Source organism: Camelina sativa, chromosome 2, assembly GCF_030686135.1.
Source record: "Camelina sativa cultivar CO46 ecotype springtype chromosome 2, ASM3068613v1".
NCBI lineage: Eukaryota > Viridiplantae > Streptophyta > Magnoliopsida > Brassicales > Brassicaceae > Camelina > Camelina sativa.
Genome location: NC_141881.1, coordinates 16,493,396 through 16,511,750, shown reverse-complemented (window position 1 = coordinate 16,511,750; position 18,355 = coordinate 16,493,396). Strand labels below are relative to the sequence as shown.

The 18,355-nt window shown below is 39.1% G+C and overlaps 1 protein-coding gene across 1 annotated transcript; it reads right to left on the bottom strand.

The window, feature by feature from the left end:
• Nucleotides 1-11,830: 11,830 nt before the first annotated feature.
• LOC104723194 (putative pectate lyase 20) lies at nucleotides 11,831-16,073 on the bottom strand. Its single transcript, XM_010441528.3, has 6 exons — nucleotides 15,691-16,073; nucleotides 15,245-15,310; nucleotides 12,743-13,385; nucleotides 12,532-12,635; nucleotides 12,320-12,458; nucleotides 11,831-12,237 (listed from the first exon to the last, which is right to left on the bottom strand). The coding sequence occupies exons 1-6, from the start codon at nucleotides 15,768-15,770 to the stop codon at nucleotides 12,016-12,018; spliced, it is 1,254 nt and encodes a 417-aa protein (XP_010439830.1). The 5' UTR covers nucleotides 15,771-16,073; the 3' UTR covers nucleotides 11,831-12,015.
• Between the last annotated feature and the right edge of the window lie 2,282 nt (nucleotides 16,074-18,355).

The window sequence follows — 18,355 nt, the reverse complement described above, 5'->3', positions numbered from 1 at the left end:
TGTTTTTGTAATGGAAACACGGATTGCTGACGAAAGTTGCAGAATCGTTGAAGAAACACGAGTTGCAGGCTCAGCATCAATTGATGCAGTTGTGGCATCGATCGACACACCTCCACGAGAACATCCAGACTTGTCTAAAACCGAAGATTCTCGAGTTGATTCCTTAGCTGCAAGTCCTATACCAGTTGTAAAGCTGAAATCTCACCAATCTACACTCTAGAGTCCACAGGTAAGGCCAAGGTACATATCTTCTTCACCCAAACCTTCTCCTATCATCAATAAGACTTTCAACGGTACAAAAACTGTTTTGCAGTTAACCAAACCACGAGATTATCATAGAGCGCTTGTTTCTTCTACTGATGATTTTGCAGGACATAAAAGAAAGCCACCTAGACCTCAGACCCGCCCTGGTCATGATCTTCACATCCTTGGCAGATCTCATGTACCTACTGCCTACACAACCCCTTGGATGAAGAGGACATTCTCTCGGAAGCATTCATTGCCATGTCCCGATCCACCGGATGCCTGAGATCCGACACAGCCAAGCTAATGACTGAAAACAAGCGCTTAGTGGAAGGCAACCCACTCATAGGTTTTTCTTTTCCACTTTGAGTCATTTTTATTCTTGCTTTGAGTCAGTTTGAATTTGTATTGAATTATAAACTTCTATCTATCATGTTGCGCTTAATCTTGTGTTTGAGTGATTCTTAACAGTACTAACATCAAAGGAATGAGAGAAACACAAATTAATGCAGCTAACTCAGGAGTAATGTTCGAACTCTCTGCATCTACAGAGTGCATCGACCGACACACCATCAGCATCGGTCGACACAGAACATTCGGATTGGTAACACGTTTTTGTTCGCAATTTTAATACTTATTCGTTTTTGTTTATTTTTCTTTGCCAATCTCTTACTTGATAACACTGGGGACAGTGTTGTTTAAGTCTGGGGGTGGCAGTTACGAACTACGTTTTTGTTTTTGAGATTCAGAAAAAAAAAATGTTTTGTTGAGTCAAAATTTTTGTTGGGAACTATGATTTTTCTTTTTAGTGTACTACCTTGGTTGATTAATGCTGCAGACTGAATCCAGAATCCGACTAATGAAAAATTCAAAGGCTGACCAGTGAACCAGAGACATCCAAATTTCCAATAGAATCCACAAAAGTCTGAGATAATTTATGCGCTTTTCTTTTAACTCATCAAGGAGATTGATGTTCACAGGGCTTGACTCCTTCTTCATACCTGACAAGTAAGATTTTAGAAAATAAAAAAATTGGTACTCTTCTCCCTTATTTAAGTTTAAAATATTTTTCCTGAGAGCTTTGTTTCAAAAAAAAACGAATAAAAGATGAGATGATTTTGATCAGTTTAGAGGGATAGGTAAATTACTTGTGACCCCATTATTCTACTCTTGAGTCAAATAATCACACAAAGCTTGGAAGCAAGGGGTAAGTAAATTACCGATGACCCCATTATTCGCCTACACCTTTGATAAAGAGAAAAAAATAAGAAGAAAAACAAAAAAATGAAGCAAAGCTCAAAGGAAGATTAAATAGAATAAGTCTGGGGGAGAGAAAGAGTACCATATGTGTTAAAGATATTGTCTTGCTTGTTATGGTATTGTACGGAATGAGTCTAGAAGGTTCTTGACATTGATCAAATTGATGAGTCCCATCGATGAAGACTTAATGAGGATATTGTGGAATTTGGGATGCTACGAATGTCAACGGAGAAGTACATGACGGTTCGATTTGGATTTATCTGCTAAGCATATGGATTATGGTTTGGATGATCATGGCATTACTTTAAAATGAAAAGGAGTTTCCGCGTTTTCAAACCTTTTCCACAGATGAAGTTCTTGATTTGCTTGAGGGTAAGCAAAAGCTAAGTCTGGGGAAATTGATATATCATGGTTTTAAGGTGTTTTTAGCCATGATATAAGTCTTATCTATAGAGTCTTTTTAGTGTTTTTAGAGTCTTTTTGAGTCTATAGGATTTAGCATGGATGGAAGCATAATGGAGCTAAATAGGAGGATTTGGAGCACATTCAAGCATTTAGGCTAAGCTGTGAAGTTGGGAGACAAGTTCAAAGATTTGCATCGGTCGATGCAAGTGATGGTGTCGATCGATGCATCATCCTGTAGAAGAATTGGAAGTTTTCTCATAAGTTTTGAAGATTTACAAAGTTGCCCCAAAGTTTTCCATATTTGCATCAGTAGTCCATGGACGTGTTTTAGGAATATAAATAAGATTTTTATGGTCATTGTTTAGACCTAAGCTTTATTTTTCCATGCAACTTTTGAGAGAAAACCATGAGAGATTTTTAGAGAGCTTTTGGAGAGAAGAATCAAGACTCATTCAGAAAAGATTCAAAACTCCTTTACTTCTACCTTTAATTTCTTAATGCAATTTAGTCATAAGATGTTTTGATTTTCATTGATTATGTCTGAGTAGATCTGCTTGTTAGGTTTAGGGTTTCTCATTCGAGATTTCATGGATTATTAGATCTGTTAATTTAGGATTCATTATCTTTCTTGTTCTTCACCATAAGTTTTTCTTAATGCTAGATCTTTGATTAGTCATCTGGATTTAGATCTTAGGACTATTAATTGATATGAGAATATAATTGATTTTCCTGATAAAACCTTTGGTGAGCAAAATTACTTTTTGCAAAGAGATTTGAATTAGTGATTTTGTGAACTTATCTAAACTTGATTTTATTGCTGATTTTTAACTTGAATTTTGCAAAGTTTTTAACTTGAATTTTGCAAAGAGATTTGGATTTTGGGTTTTAAATTTAGATAATATTTGTAATGAGAACTGATTTATTTTACAATTCTGTTTAGAGTTCAAGAACGGTGCTTAATTGTTGAATCCTGCATGCTTAATTAATTGATCTGATTTTCCATGATTTCCTGAGAATTTCCTTAGGCCTAGCGTTTATTCCTATTGATTTACAACTCTTTTATTTTCTGTTTAATCTTGCAATTTAATTACAATATTTCTGTTTAGCATAATTAAAAGATTATTAAATCTATTGTGTGAATCTAGAGTTCTTGTGGATTCGATCCCTAAGTACTACAATTGATCTCTTAATTTGAGAGAGTAGCTCTAGGGTAAATTTGAGCATATCACTTTTATATCTGGGTTTTTAACATGTAAATTACGTTGTTGCAAATCCTGGAAATTATGTTGTTGCATATATTGAATTCTAAGAATAACGCAAATCCTGGTGATAATATATTATAGGAAGGAAGCATGAAAGCAACCTACAAATGGGATAAGATATTGTTACCTTTCTTCATCGCTTGTAGCAAAGAAGAGAGATGTGGAAGCCGGAAGGACACTGCCCGTAGTAACGTTTGATCTGCTTCGATACCTCCTCGTAAGCGTCAAGAATGTAAAAAAATAAGTGATCCATCAGAGATCAGAAGCAAGTGGAACCTCATTGGTCTCAGCTCCAGGGCTTCTTTCCGAGTGGACGCCTCCGTGCCCAGGCTGCATTTTCCGCCAACTTCCCTCGACTTATCGGCATACAACCCCCTCATAAGAAGCTTCCGATCAAGTGTGTGTAATTTCTAGTTGGACCGTATTTGGGCCGGATTTAATTTTGTCCAGATCCAATGAAAAAATATGGTATATTTACTTAAGTATATTATTAGCTAAACTTGTATCATTTGCTTTAAGTCAATGTGTTATTTTGATCCTCAAACATCCATGTACTCAAAATATCTAAGATTAAAGCTGCATGTGAAGGTTTTAGTCGCCCATTCAGCATAAATATCTTCTTGCAAGATCACAGAGGATATCAAGGTCCCTGGATTGTCAGACGAACTTAGTTGATATGGTGATGGTGGTGGCGCAACAACCACTTATGTTTCTGGAGGAGTTGCCATAGTAGAGGTGTAGAAGAGAAGCGATTTGGATCAATAGAGGAAATAAAAACTTGTGGCAACGGCGGTTGTAAAAGAACAATGGTGGTGGCAGCGTTTGGTAAAGGTTTAGCGGCGACGGCAGTTGTTGACGAACAACAGCGGTGGCGGCGAGAGTTAAAAAAACAATTAGGTCATAGAATTGTAATGCTCTGATACCATGAAATAAAAGATATTTGAATGTATTGTGTGTTATATTCATCAGAGGAAACAGGTATTTATACAGAGGGACATGCCTAACGAAGAGATAACATCGTATCTACGTAAATATAGGAACACAAAAGATTAACATAGGTGAAGAGTGTGAGGGAGTGTACTATTTTACGGGAGTCTTGGCTGCTCGTTCTCACAAAGCATCGGCGAATCATCTTTCTTCTAGTGCGTTGTGGCATCGTCGGCTTGGTCACCCTTCCGCTGGTGTTTTAGTTTCTTTATCCGAATGTGTTGACTCTCCTAGCAATTTTGGAGATATTAAAAGTTGTGACATTTGTTTTTGTTCAAAGAAAACAAGAGAAGTGTTTCATGATAGTAGAAATAATGCTTCCGGTTGTTTTTCTCTTGTTCATTGTGACGTATGGGGTCCTTACCGCACTCCTGATAAGTACGGATGTAGCTTATCAAAGAGGTAACAGAAATAGGGATGAGAAACAGAAGAAAAGGGGATTGAGGTGAAGAATCAGATCAGAGGGAGGAGGAAGAGAGAAGAAGGAAGACGATTGGAAAGAAGAAGATAAACATTGTTTTTCTAATTGATTCGATAACCTTCTACAAGAAACCATTCGAGATATAAGTAGAGAGACTAAAGGCTTAGACAACAATACTACTACAGCCCATTAAGAACTAACGAGGCCCAATTCGTGACTTATCAATACCGTTCCCTCGAAGATTCACCTTGTCCTCAAGGTGGATAGAATTGAAACTTTATGAACCTGCTGATCGTCTTGACTGCTCCAGCATCTCCTTGTTTAGTCCTTGTTGCTACTGCCCTCTCTCTTTGGCTTGTATACCAACCACCGGCTGGACCTCTATGTCTGAGTCTGCTTCTGAGCCTAACATCTCTAATAACCTGTAATCATTAGAAACCTAGACATGCATTTTTGAACCCCCAGAGCAAGCTTGCCTTTCTCCCTTAAAGGATCATTCGTATACAGGCTTAGCAACTACTCCTTCCTGCTTCTCGTCCAAAGCAACAGCAGAAACAAGAAGTTGATGTATGAGAAATTGATCGCTTACACATGTGCTACCTTGGAGCTTGTAAACTCGGTGGCACTGTTTTGACACTCCTTCTGCACTCAGCTTTATCTCTTCCCTACGGCCTCCAACAAATAGTTTCTGAACTGTGTTAATAACCTCCTTAACACTCATGGCATTACTCTTCCCTTGTAAAGCTAACTTGTCCTCAAGATAGCTAGCAATTCTTACATCATTACCTAAGTGCTCCTCTTTGGGTCTCCCTTGCTCCACTTCACTTCGCATCTTCACTTTTCCAGTGCTTCTTTTCAGTGTATCATTCTTGTCTCCAAAAGTGACCCATTCTTGGTTAAGGAAGAACGAGAAGGTGTGATCTTGCCAATTGACACAGGTTTCTCCCAGTTTTGAAAGCCACTCATAACCTAGGACAACCATTGATTATGCCCCTTTGACGTCCAGTACGAGAAAATTCTCAATAATCTCCAACCCTTCCACTAGCAAACTGATTCCCATACCAACACATTCACTCTTGTTGCTCTTGCCATGTCCAAGGACAACCGCTATTGAACTTGTCTTTCTCCTTGGCAACTTAAGACGATTAGCCAACTCTTCAGAAATAAAGTTATTTGTTGCTCCAGAGTCAATGCTTAACTCCACTCTATGACCTGAAATGGAGCCCCAAAACTTTAGAGCATTGCTCTCGGGTCGGACTGTTCCCGAGGAATTATCTCCTTGTTGCTTGGCAACACTCTTCTCCTTATCACCTCTTGACTCACTATCAAACACTGGTGAATCCTCTTGTAACATGGTGAGACGCATAAACTCCGCTACTTCACCACCATAAGCTGGATCCTGCACATTTGTCATGTCATGGTTGTAGTGTAAGATAGCCTTTGTTGCTGTGTAACCGCTCATTTCCTCGAGCCAGATAGCAAGATCCATTGCTTCTTGAAGTCGCTTAGGTTGTAATTTTCTAACCTCCATCTGCAATGGTTGAGTCAACCCACGTATGAACACATCCAACACATGCTTCTTTGGTATACTCATGGCCTCTCTACGCTTACCTTCAAACTCTCTGCAGTAACTAGCCACATACCCCTCTTGTAGCATCCCAGAGTATAGTGAACGGCGTACATAGCTCTGTCTCGGTTGCTCCTTTGCTTCTTCTTTGACCATCCACTTGAATTCTTTCCAACTTGTTGGAGAATTCTTGTTCCATAAACTCTTGACCCAATGACCAGTTTCTCCTTCTAAGAGTGAGTACGCAATACTCAACCACTCATTTTGAGGAGCCTGACTTGCAGCAAAATAGGTCTCCAAGCTGTTGATCTACTTGAATAAGTCTTCCTTGGAGCTCCCTGGCAACCCAGATTCTTGATAAACCTCGTTTTTCCAAGCGGTCTTTGCTCCCTCTCTCTCCAACCCACGCTGCCTTGTTCTCCCTTCTTGATCTATCAAGGGCTTGCCATCAAGATGCGGTTGTAGAGCTGATCCCTGAAATCCAATATAAATGGTTCATGTAGCATCAACATTATCGTTCAATCCTAGAGGTTTCAACCCAATGTGTTCCCATGCCTCTGCAGACCTTGTCCAGATCACTGAACCATTCCCTGCTCTACCATTTCTGTTCACAACCCTTGAACCCTGGAGCCTTATATTACCCACTTGACGATGGACTGGATTAGCTCGAGAATCAGCTCCAAAATTTTCCTAAATATTCAGAAACCTTGATAGTTCCTCAGTTGGTTCAGCCTTGTTCTCGTCTCGGAGACGGTTCCATGATCTACTTCTAACATCAACTCTATCATCAAGCTCTTGTGACGCATCATACTCAGAGGAAGTGACCATTTGTCTAACAGCACTAGCATCAGCCTGAACCCTAGAGCCAATCAAGGGATCACGACATCGCTTACCATGTTTCTTCGTGGGATATTTTATGATTTTATCGCCAAAACAAACTCGTGATGTCTCCTTCGTGTTGATTTCTTCCTGGCTTTATGGTAGTTTCGTGGAACAAGAATCCTCTCTTCACCTCAAGATTGGAGCGTGTGTGGAAGCTCAGAGATCCACGGACTGAAAGAAGCCTCTGGTAAGGCAGTGCTCGCCAAGTGTTTGATGGAAGTCTCCAGAGAGATTTCTGAAGTTTTTCTTGGTGTTGGCTCTGAAGATGTAGGAGCTGGACTCACCTGGACAGACTGTAGAAACCCCGGCGGAGATCGCACAATCGGAACAGTTTGAGCGGATAAGGAAAGGATTCCGTCACCTTTAGGTTTTACTGGAGCTGAAGGAGTCGCGCAACTGTCAATCGGGGTGTTAGAGCTCTGGATCAGAGACCCCGACAGTGGACTCAACTCAGTGGAGCTCTTGAGAGCTAGGTTATCGCAAAACCAACGCATCGCTTCATCGTGCTTCCTACCTTGTTCTTCGAAAAGAACTCTTTGTTCCACAGTAATCTTCCTGAGATCCGATATCTGGTCTTCAAGAGACGATTTGAGAAGTTGAAGCTTATCATTGACTACCGCTATTAAGGATGCGTGAGCAGCTTGAGTCTGTGGAGCCATTTTTTTTTTTTTTTTTTACAGTCTCTCAATGAAAGCACCAATTGATAAGTACGGATGTAGCTTATCAAAGAGATAACAGAAATAGGGATGAGAAACTGAAGAAAAGGAGATTGAGGTGAAGAATCAGATTAGAGGGAGGAGGAAGAGAGAAGAAGGAAGACGATTGGAAAGAAGAAGATAAACATTGTTTTTCTAATTGATTCGATAACCTTCTACAAGAAACCATTCGAGATATAAGTAGAGAGACTAAAGGCTTAGACAACAATACTACTACAGCCCATTAAGAACTAACGAGGCCCAATTCGTGACTTATCAACTCCTTCCACATGTGGTGCTACATATTTTCTTACGCTTGTTGATGATTATTCTTGGGCTATTTGGACATATCTCATGACTGCTAAGTCCAAAGTTCCTCAACTAATACAAAATTTTTGTGCTATGCACGAACGATAGTTTGGTAAACCAGTCAAGTCCTTCCGAACAGACAGTGGCACCAAATTCATGTGCCTTTCCTCTTATTTTCAAGAACATGGCATCTTGCACCAGACTTCTTGCGTTGATACTCCTCAACAAAACGGTCGGGTTGAACGCAAACACAGGCATATCCTCAATGTTGCTCTTGCCTGTCTCTTCAAAAGCCACATGCCAGTCAAGTTTTGGGGTGAAAGTGTTCTTACCGCCACACACTTGATAAACCGTACACCATCTTCTGTCTTACAGAACAAGACCCCATATGAAATATTATTTGGTCAGCCTCCATCGTATGACATGATTCGGACATTTGGATGTTTGTGTTAAGCTCATTATCGTTTGCGAGACAAGGATAAATTTGGACCTCGTAGTCGGAGATGCGTGTTTGTTGGCTACCCCTATGGCAAGAAAGGTTGGCGTTTGTTCGACCTTGACACAGAAATGTTTTTTGTTAGTCGTGACGTACGTTTCCAAGAGGAGATATACCCTTTCTTGCATAAGACGCCTTCAACATTACCCTTACAACAACCGGTCGTTGTTCCTGATGACGACTAGATGCCTCCGCCTATCCTACTGTCAATAGAAGTTGTTTCTCCACCATCATCTTTGGTCGAGGTCTCTCCCTCACCGGTTGTTCAACCAACACCTGTTTTACCATCAAATGTTGTCACTCCTGCGACTTCTACTACGGTTCCTCATACGGATGTTATATCAGTGTCTCCTTCTCCTTCATCACTAAAACCTGTCTTGGAACCGGAAAAGGATGCTTCCTCACCTCCAACTCCTAGTCTACCAGAACTGTCAGGTAAAGGACACTGCAAGAAGTTTCCCTCGGTTCTCCTTAAGGACTTTGTTGTTCCGCCTGTACACTCCTCATCTCACGCTCTCGCACCTGATCTCTCTGACTCAACGTCCTTGTCTACGGTCTCCGGTACAGTTCTTTATCCCATCACTAAGTATTTGTCTAATGCGGGTTTTTCCGCCAATCATATAGCTTTCATGGCTGCGATTCTCGACAGCAATGAACCGAAACATTTCAAGGATGCAGTCAAAATAAAAGAATGGTGTGAAGCCATGCAAAAAGAGATTGATGCGTTGGAGTCTAATCACACTTGGGACATAACAGATTTGCCACCGGGGAAGAAAGCTATTAACAGCAAGTGGATTTACAAGTTGAAATTTTATGCTGATGGTTCTCTCGAACGTCACAAGGCACGTTTAGTAGCCATGGGGAATCATCAGAAAGAAGGTGTGGATTTTAAAGAAACTTTTGCTCTGGTTGCAAAGATGACTACGGTTCGGTCTTTTCTTGGTGTTGCTGCTGCCAAACAGTGGGAGGTTCACCAGATGGACGTTCATAATGCGTTCCTACATGGTGACCTCGACGAAGAGGTCTACATGAAGCTCCCACCGGGTTTCCAATCAACTGATCCAAATAAAGTCTATCGTCTACGGAAGTCTTTGTATGGTCTTAAACAGGCTCCACGGTGTTGGTTTTCTAAGCTCTCTACTGCTCTTCGCGAGTTCGGTTTTAAACAAAGCTATCAGGACTATTCTTTGTTTACATTGTTACGAGGAACGACGGTTATACACATTCTGGTCTATGTTGAAGATTTTGTCATTGCCGGCAATAATTTAGATGCAATTAATCTGTTCAAGGATCGACTAAGCAAGTGCTTTCACATGAAGGATCTTGGCAAGCTAAAATATTTCCTCGGTCTTGAGGTCTCGTGGGAAGGATGGTTTCTGCTTATCTCAACGGAAGTACACCCTGGACATCATTAACGAGGCTGGTCTTTTTGGAGCACAACCAGCTCCGACACCAATGGAACTAAATCACCAGCTCGGTTCGGTGACTGGTCTAGCATATGACAATCCTGAACAATACCGTCGGTTGGTTGGCCAGTTTATATACTTGACTATCACGCGTCCTGATTTGAGCTATCCGGTGAACATTGGGACTCCGCTTATATATCTTTCTCAATTCATGAAGACTCCGCTTGTTGCTCATTGGGATGTGGCTCTTCATCTTGTTCGCTATCTCAAGGGTTCTCCTGCTCAGGGCATTCTTCTGCGCTCTGACAGTCCGCTTACTCTGATTGCTTACTGTGACTCTGACCTTTCTGCTTGTTCATGCACTCGTCGTTCTCTCTCCACCTATGTTATTTATTTAGGAGACTCGCCTATTTCCTGGAAATCAAAGAAACAAGACACAGTCTCGGGTTCTTCTGCATAAGCCGAATACCGGGCCATGGCTTATACTCTCAAGGAAATCAAGTGGGTCAAGGGACTCATGGAGGATCTCGGCGTTGCTCAGTCTACTCCAATTCCCTTACATTGTGATAGTCAGGCCGCCATTCACATTGCTGCTAATCTCGTCTTTCACGAACGCACAAAGCATATTGAGCGTGATTGTCATCAAGTCCGCGATGCTGTCTAAGATAAACTAATTCGCACAGTCCACATCTCTACTACTGACCAGGTCGCTGATCTCTTAACAAAGGCCTTGCTAACGCCTCAATTTCTGAAACTTTTGTCCACGTTAAGTGTCCGGGATTTCGTTCCATCAACGTGAGGCGAGGTATTAGACTAGGATAAATGTTAATCTTCTGTGTTCCTATATTTACGTAGATATGATGTTATCTCTTCGTTAGGCATGTCCCTCTGTATAAATACTTGTTTCCTCTAATGAATATAACACACAATACATTCAAGTATCTTCTATTTCAAATGTCACTGGATCTTACACAGTCGGGAAATTGTTCAAAGGGGACTCTATGAAGTGGTGTGGAGAGGGCTGTTGCTTCATTTGCTACTACATATGTTAAAAGACAGATGCTCCTTGTAAGATATATTAGAGTGTTATGTTTCGTTTTTACATCAACTTGTAAGATATTTATAAGGTTTTGTAAAGTATTTATGAATTTTGCATACATATAAATATAATTTTGTATCCTTTATGACAATAGTAGGTATTTTAAAACGTTTTATAAAGTGATTTGGGTAGATAACAGATTTTAAAGTAAACGTTTGAAAAAAAAATTAGAGAATGGACATTTATGTAAAGAGGCATTTTTAGCAATTCCTCTAAGAAAATACTTCTTTTAGAAATAATTAAAATTAATTAAGATAATACATGTGACATGTTAAGAGAATAGGAAGGAGAGATTAGCATAGCAGAGTGTTTGGTGAAACAAATATTTAATGAAGGAGAAACAAGCCATTGGCCAAACCTATCTTATCAGCATCAACAACATAACATGACAATGATATTAAGGCCCTTTCTTTTACTTCCTCATATGCTCTCATGTGGTTCTTGTCTCCTCTCACGTGGTTCCACCACCACCACCTTCACATCCCCTCTTATTCCCATTGACACCATCCCCCACACTTCTCCATCATTAATAAGCAAGTTATATATCATCGACGAAGCAGGCTTAGTCTGGCTCTTCACCCCACCCCCCATTTTAATTTCGGTCTATGACTCCATCGTAACACCCGACCAACATGTAGCATGCTTAGCCTAAAACACGAGATGGGCTACTCTAGTCTTAACCCTTAGCCCAGCTGATGATAAATTTACTAACACTGTATATATTGTATTCATTTCAAAGCATCCCCAAAGAAGTGCTACGTTTTGTTATACTCGATATAAGAAATTAAGATGAGAGAGTAAAGGAAGAGTTCCAACTTTGTTTGCTTTTTATAAATACATCAATAATTGGCGGTGAAACAAATCATACAGCTTTATAATACAGTTGAGGCAGTTTTTAAATCAAGCCTCTGACATTTTGAATAGTGCTATTGCCATGTATAATGCAAAGAACCCCAAAACAAGATTAAATTCTTAGTAAACTATTAACACCGGCGACCACCTCTGCAATTAAGAGCACCGGCATTGTAGGTGATGACGCCAACAAGGGATGACGATTTGGCTGCTAAACTTGAAGCTCTAGCGTAGCTAGCTCCAAGTCCTGATCCAGAACGTGTAAAGAAAGCTCCGTTTAAGAAAAGATCTCCTTCTGATCTCCAGTTCCAATGCCTCCATTGCCATTGCCCTGCATAGTCTCTCTTCGTCACCTGAAACATGCATCCCATCAGGTTTTTGTTGTAAGAATTTAGATGAAACCATAAGACCTGTCCTTTGAGCTAGTCGACCTACCTCTTTCGCAAACCGGTTTCTCGGGGCGAGATATCTGTTTCCCTGACTGTTAATGGTAGGACTTGCACTGCCACCGATCGCATACATTTCCCAATGTGTGTAGTCATTGTTAACTACGTGAAAATATCCATGCCTACACCTGCAATTAATGAAAAAACGTTTATTTTGTCGAGTTTTCTTAAAGCTCATAAGTTAGGCCAAAATATATGTACCTTGGCATTCTCTGAATAAGACCTTCACCAAAGTGGTTATAAGCGATTGTAACTTGCATAACCCTGTCCCTTGTATAGGTATCACTATGCCCCAATAACATAACCTGTCACAACGCAATCCATTAATGATTAATCCTCACAACCAAAAAAAACAAAAACCTAACTTTCGATTCAAGCAACCAAAAACTTTATAAAAATTTGAACCAATTACCTCGTTGTGGTGTGTGAAGTAATTGTTGGAGATGGTAATAGCAGTGGAAGCCATTACAGCATCAATAAGCCCATCAGCACAATTCGAAAGTGAATTATGATCAATCCAAATATGACTAGACCCAAAAATGGAGATCCCATCTCCATCAGCCATAGTTCTCCAACCATAATGCGAAGGAGAGCTTCTAACCATAGCGTTACCAGTAGGTCTACAATCATGTATATGAATCCCATGGATGATAATGTTAGTCACGAACTGAATCGTTAGGCATGCACCATTAGCTATGTGAACATTAACGCCACGACCATCGATTGTTTTGAAACTGTTCATGATCAGCTCTTGTTTTAACGTAATGACCATGTCACGTTTAAAGACGATCCAAAGTGGCTCTTCTTGAATCACTGCGTGACGTAACGTTCCCGGTCTAGGGTTAACCGGGTTATCGTCGTTTGGGTCACTTACTACGTAGTAACGACCGTCTCGGCCTCCGATTGCGTTGCGACCGAACCCGATTGCGCAATTGGCTAGACGTTTTCGCCTGAATTGCCATTTCCGGTCACAACGCCAACAATCGTCTATTGGGTTTCCGGTAGAGCATGAGAAGTATCCTAGTCTTCTTCTCGCTGTGCTGTTCCTAATGCTCCTGTGAACCATTAAAACCGGTTCTTCAATGCAATGTTCCATCAAAACCGGATTTATCGAAACAAATAAAAATTTAAATTGAACTAACTGGGTCGGCCACTTAATGTAAATTGTAAAAGCTTAAGGGTCATTTGGAACAATATTTGCGTCGGTGGGAACATTTTATTGCACAATCAGGAATGTTCAATTTCTGTTGACAAAAAGGAAAAGAAAAATCCCCATATTTCTAAAAAAAAAAAAAAAAAAAAATTGCTAAAAATCTTATAAATGACGTGAAATGTTAGAAGTTGTTTTTTAAGTAAACAATCCGACATATTATGCTTTTATCCAAAATTCCAAACTATTTTTCGATTTTTTCATAAGAACAATTATTGAATTTATTTAATGTAACAAAATTGTTTTTTTTTTTTGACAACATTAATTTGATGTAATATAATTAGGCTCTAATTTATTATATGCATAAAGAACAAAATTTAATCGGGTGCATATTTAGACTGTTTCACTTACACATGGTAAATGAATAGTATGTCGGATATTATTACTCAAAAGCATTTTCAACTATTATTATACCTTCATCTATAAGATTTTTTTTTTTAATGACAGCATAAGAAATTTGTTTTAAAAATTATTTTGAAAGACAAAAAAAAATATCAACAAAATGTGCATATCCTAAAAAACTATTGTAATAATTAGTAATAACGAGATAAGACCGAAACTACTGTTACCAAAGAAAGAATTGGGGAGAACACAGCACGAGGCAGATGCATGGGGGCTGGTGGGCAAACGACTGTTCTAAAGATTAGGTGTTGGAACATTTACACATGTTTTCTCTTTAAAAACAAAAACAAGAACATTACACGTGTTTTTGGACCAATGTCTACAATAATTCCATAAGATTTTTTCTAAACGAAAATAATTTATTTCGTCTATATAAGAACTGGTGGCATTGCATTAAATGAAGAATCCCATCCAAATCCAACTCAACTAAATGAAACCATGTTATGCATGATGTTTCATGTCTGCTCCTCCACCCATAACTCTGAATCGCTCAGTAAAGAATAAGCATAAACAACTCATTCTTTACTACTTTATCAGAATAAGATAACATATTAACTAATTATTATTTACTCACACCTATTTGATTTCTTTTTAATATGAAAACCAAATTTTCCACTTTTTTCTCAAGAAAAAAATATTCCATGTTCGAATTTTAAATTTTATATCTTTAATATTACATGTATTTTATCACTGATAAATGTGAAATCATAATATAGATCAATTTATTTTAGAGTCACTAAAAGATTTTCTCGTTGAAAAAGTCAGTGCGCGGGAACCAAGAATACTTTAGTTAAAAACGGTTAATGTTACTATAAGAGAAAATATTTATCATATCATATAAACTGTAAAGTATTATATATAGGAGAAAAGTAGAAAATAAATACAACAAAGAAAGAAAACAAAAAAACTAAAGTACGAAAAAAACAGAATCGAGGTGTAGTGTTTAGCCCTATGGATTTTGACCCTTTGACCAGAATGTATAAAAAATTCTTACAGAAGCACCATGTGAGCCCTGCTCCACATAAATACAACTTTCACCAGTTTTTCTGATTTTTAATTTTCTTAAAGTAATTTATAAAAGAAGATCACATGAATTTATCCAACCAAAAAAAAAAAAAAAACGTAAAGAGAAACTAGGCGTTAGAGTTTTAGTGTATTTTATTGTTTTTTTACTAATAACTAACCAATCGCATTAAACGAAATAGAATACTTACACTACTTGATTAGAGTACAAACAATAACCATGATCATTATTGTTGTAATAAAGCTCAAACACAAAATTTAAGCAACATAGAAACTCACATGTCCACCATTGCAGCTACTTCATCTGGATTCTCAACTGCATGTTCATGCCATGTTTCATTAGACCTGAAAATAACAATGTATTTAATTCATTGATCAAACAAAACTGCAATTACTATCTCTGAACCCGATATGAAACAACTCAATTATATAATAGCAATATATTAAGCCTTAAATAATCAATATACAGTACAATAAAACTCTAATAACACACTGTTGTTAGCAAATGGATCTGTACATGATCAATTTTAGAAAAAAAATATATATATATAGAAGTTCCTTTCAATGTTTAGATCTGTAATGCAAAAATCCAAATTATGATATCAGTAAGAAAAAAGGGTTTTCTTGTTCCACCATAGATTGAGTAGTTGGAACTTCAATGCTTCCATGAACCAGATCACGTAAAAGATTTGACTCAAAAACACTTCGATTATAATTGATGATACCTTGTGGAATCAACACCAGAGAAGAACATTGATAGGAGTAATGCAGAAGCGAGGAAGACAAGTACTTGCGTGGAAGCCATTGTTATTGCTGCTGTTCCGTGTCTTTGTCTCTGTCTGAGACAGAGGCTTGTGTCGGTCTATTGTGTAAGAAGAAAGAAGAAGAAGAGAGTTAAAGAAAGGCTTCAGGGAATGAGTCAATATATAAGAGAAAAAAAAATTGGGTTGTGACATTTTTCACTAGAATAATGTTTTGCCTAATTAAACTATTTAGAATAGATAATACAATTTCTTCATTATTATTTCTTTTGTTAAAATCCTGTCATGAACATAGTTACATCGAAATATAGTTACATCGAAATGGGCCAATGCTGATATGTATGTTTATTTACCGTTATTATTATTTTGGGTATTTATAACATCCAATGCTGAAAATGTAGGTGATACGACAAGAGACAAATTATACAAACAGGAGGCAAATAGAAGAGAAATTGTACTAACTCAGTTTTTTCCAATAAAAGTTGATATACTAATGAAAATTGATGATATAATTGCATATCGCTCACATTTTTCATGTTTTGTAATGGTAAAACATTAATATATTTGTCACATAAAATATGAATTAACAATAACTAAAAAATTGTAAATATAGTCACAATCCTTTTGTTCAAAGAAAAAAGTCTAACCATAACAGAGAAATAGTTTAGTGGCGTTTTTACACGTTCATTCTGTTAGAGATACACCTTGATACTCTATTCAATAGCTCAATATTCTCGTATCACTCCCGTATCATGTATTTATAGAACATTCTGTTTATAGTTGTATTCTATGGTATTCTATGTACAAGTATATATAGCTGTGTAATATCTTCTGAATAAAATAAGATTGATCCTTTACATGGTATCAGAGCAGTACAAGATCTAAAACTTCCGCCTCTCTCATCTCTTTCTCTGTTCCTCCTCTGTTTTTCTCTGTTTTTCTTCCTCTGTTCTCCTCTTTCTCTGCTTTGTCTTTCTCGCTGCCATGGCTAATACCGCTGAAGTCATCGATACCACTCAGTCCTACCTCAACATCAATATGAGTAATGTTATCAAGCTCACCTCTCTCAATTACATCACTTGGAGTCTCCAAGTCCACTCTTTGCCTGATGGCTACGACTTAGCCGGATATGTTGATGGATCTCTTCCACCTCCGACTCCCACCGTAACCTCTGCCGGTGTCACATCTCCCAACCCTGAATACACCAAATGGCGCCGTCAAGACAAGCTGATCTACAGCGGTCTCCTTGGAACTCTCTCTTCCTCCGTTCAACCTCTCGTCACCACCACCAAATCTGCTGCGGAGATGTGGCGTACTGTTGCCGACATTTTTGCCAAACCAAGCAAGGGTCATATTCAGCAGCTGCGTCTCCAACTACAGCAGTTCTCCAAAGGTGACAAAACCATCGATGAGTACATGCAAGGTCTAACAACTCGTTTCGACAAACTCGCACTCCTTGGTAAGCCTTTCGATCTTGATGAGCAGATTGAAGCTGTTCTTCGTGGACTTCCCGATGAATACAGGTCAGTTGCTGATCAAGTTGAAGGCCGTGAAGTCTCTCCTAAGCTCACGGAAGTCCATGAAAAGCTTCTCAACAAGGAGGCTCAGCTGTTGACCGCTGCTCTCATGGTGCCTTCTTCGACCCCAGTCTCTGCCAATGTTGCTACGTCTCGTTCTCGACCACATCAACAGCGACAAAACCAGCGATCTCACCAGCAATGGAACAACAAGACCACCAACACCTACAACTCTCAGCGTCACGAAACTCACGGTTACCAAGGCAAATGTCAGTTGTGTGGTGTTTTTGGGCACAGTGCAAAACGATGCTCCCAACTGTATCAGTCTGCTGCCTCTCCACACGGTGGTCTGCTCCCCACGCCGGTCCGCCCATGGCAGCCGAGTGCAAATCTCGCTCTTAATGCTCTGCCTTCTGCAAACTCATGGCTTTTGGATAGTGGAGCTACTCATCACATGACAAGTGATCTCCACAATCTTACCTCGTCTCGTCCATACCATGGTGATGACTCTGTTCTCATTGGTGATGGCTCTAGTCTCTCCATTACTCATACTGGTTCACTATCTCTACCCTCTTCCTCTCGTCCCCTCACTCTTAAACATGTCCTCTGTGTTCCTAATATTCATAAAAACTTAATTTCTGTTTATCGATTATGCAATGATAACAAGGTGTCTGTTGAATTTGCTCCTGCTGCCTTTCAGGTGAAGGATCTGAGCTCGGGTGTCCAGTTACTCCAAGGCCGACCCAAGGATGAGGTTTATGAGTGGCCGGCGTCAACAGTCTCTGCTTTCTTCGCTTCCTCGTCCTCAACACCAACCTTAGTGAACTGGCATCACCGCTTAGGCCACCCTCATTCTACTATTCTTAAGACTTTACTATCAAAATATTCTCTTCCTTTTACTCAATCCTCTTCTCCCACTTTATTTTGTTCCGATTGCTCTATTAATAAAAGCCATAAGCTACCATTTTCACAAACATCCATTACTTCCACTCGACCCCTTGAATATATTTTTACCGATGTCTGGACGTCACCAGTTCTATCTATTGACAACTACAAATACTACTTGGTTCTCGTTGATCATTACTCCCGTTACACATGGCTATATCCTCTCA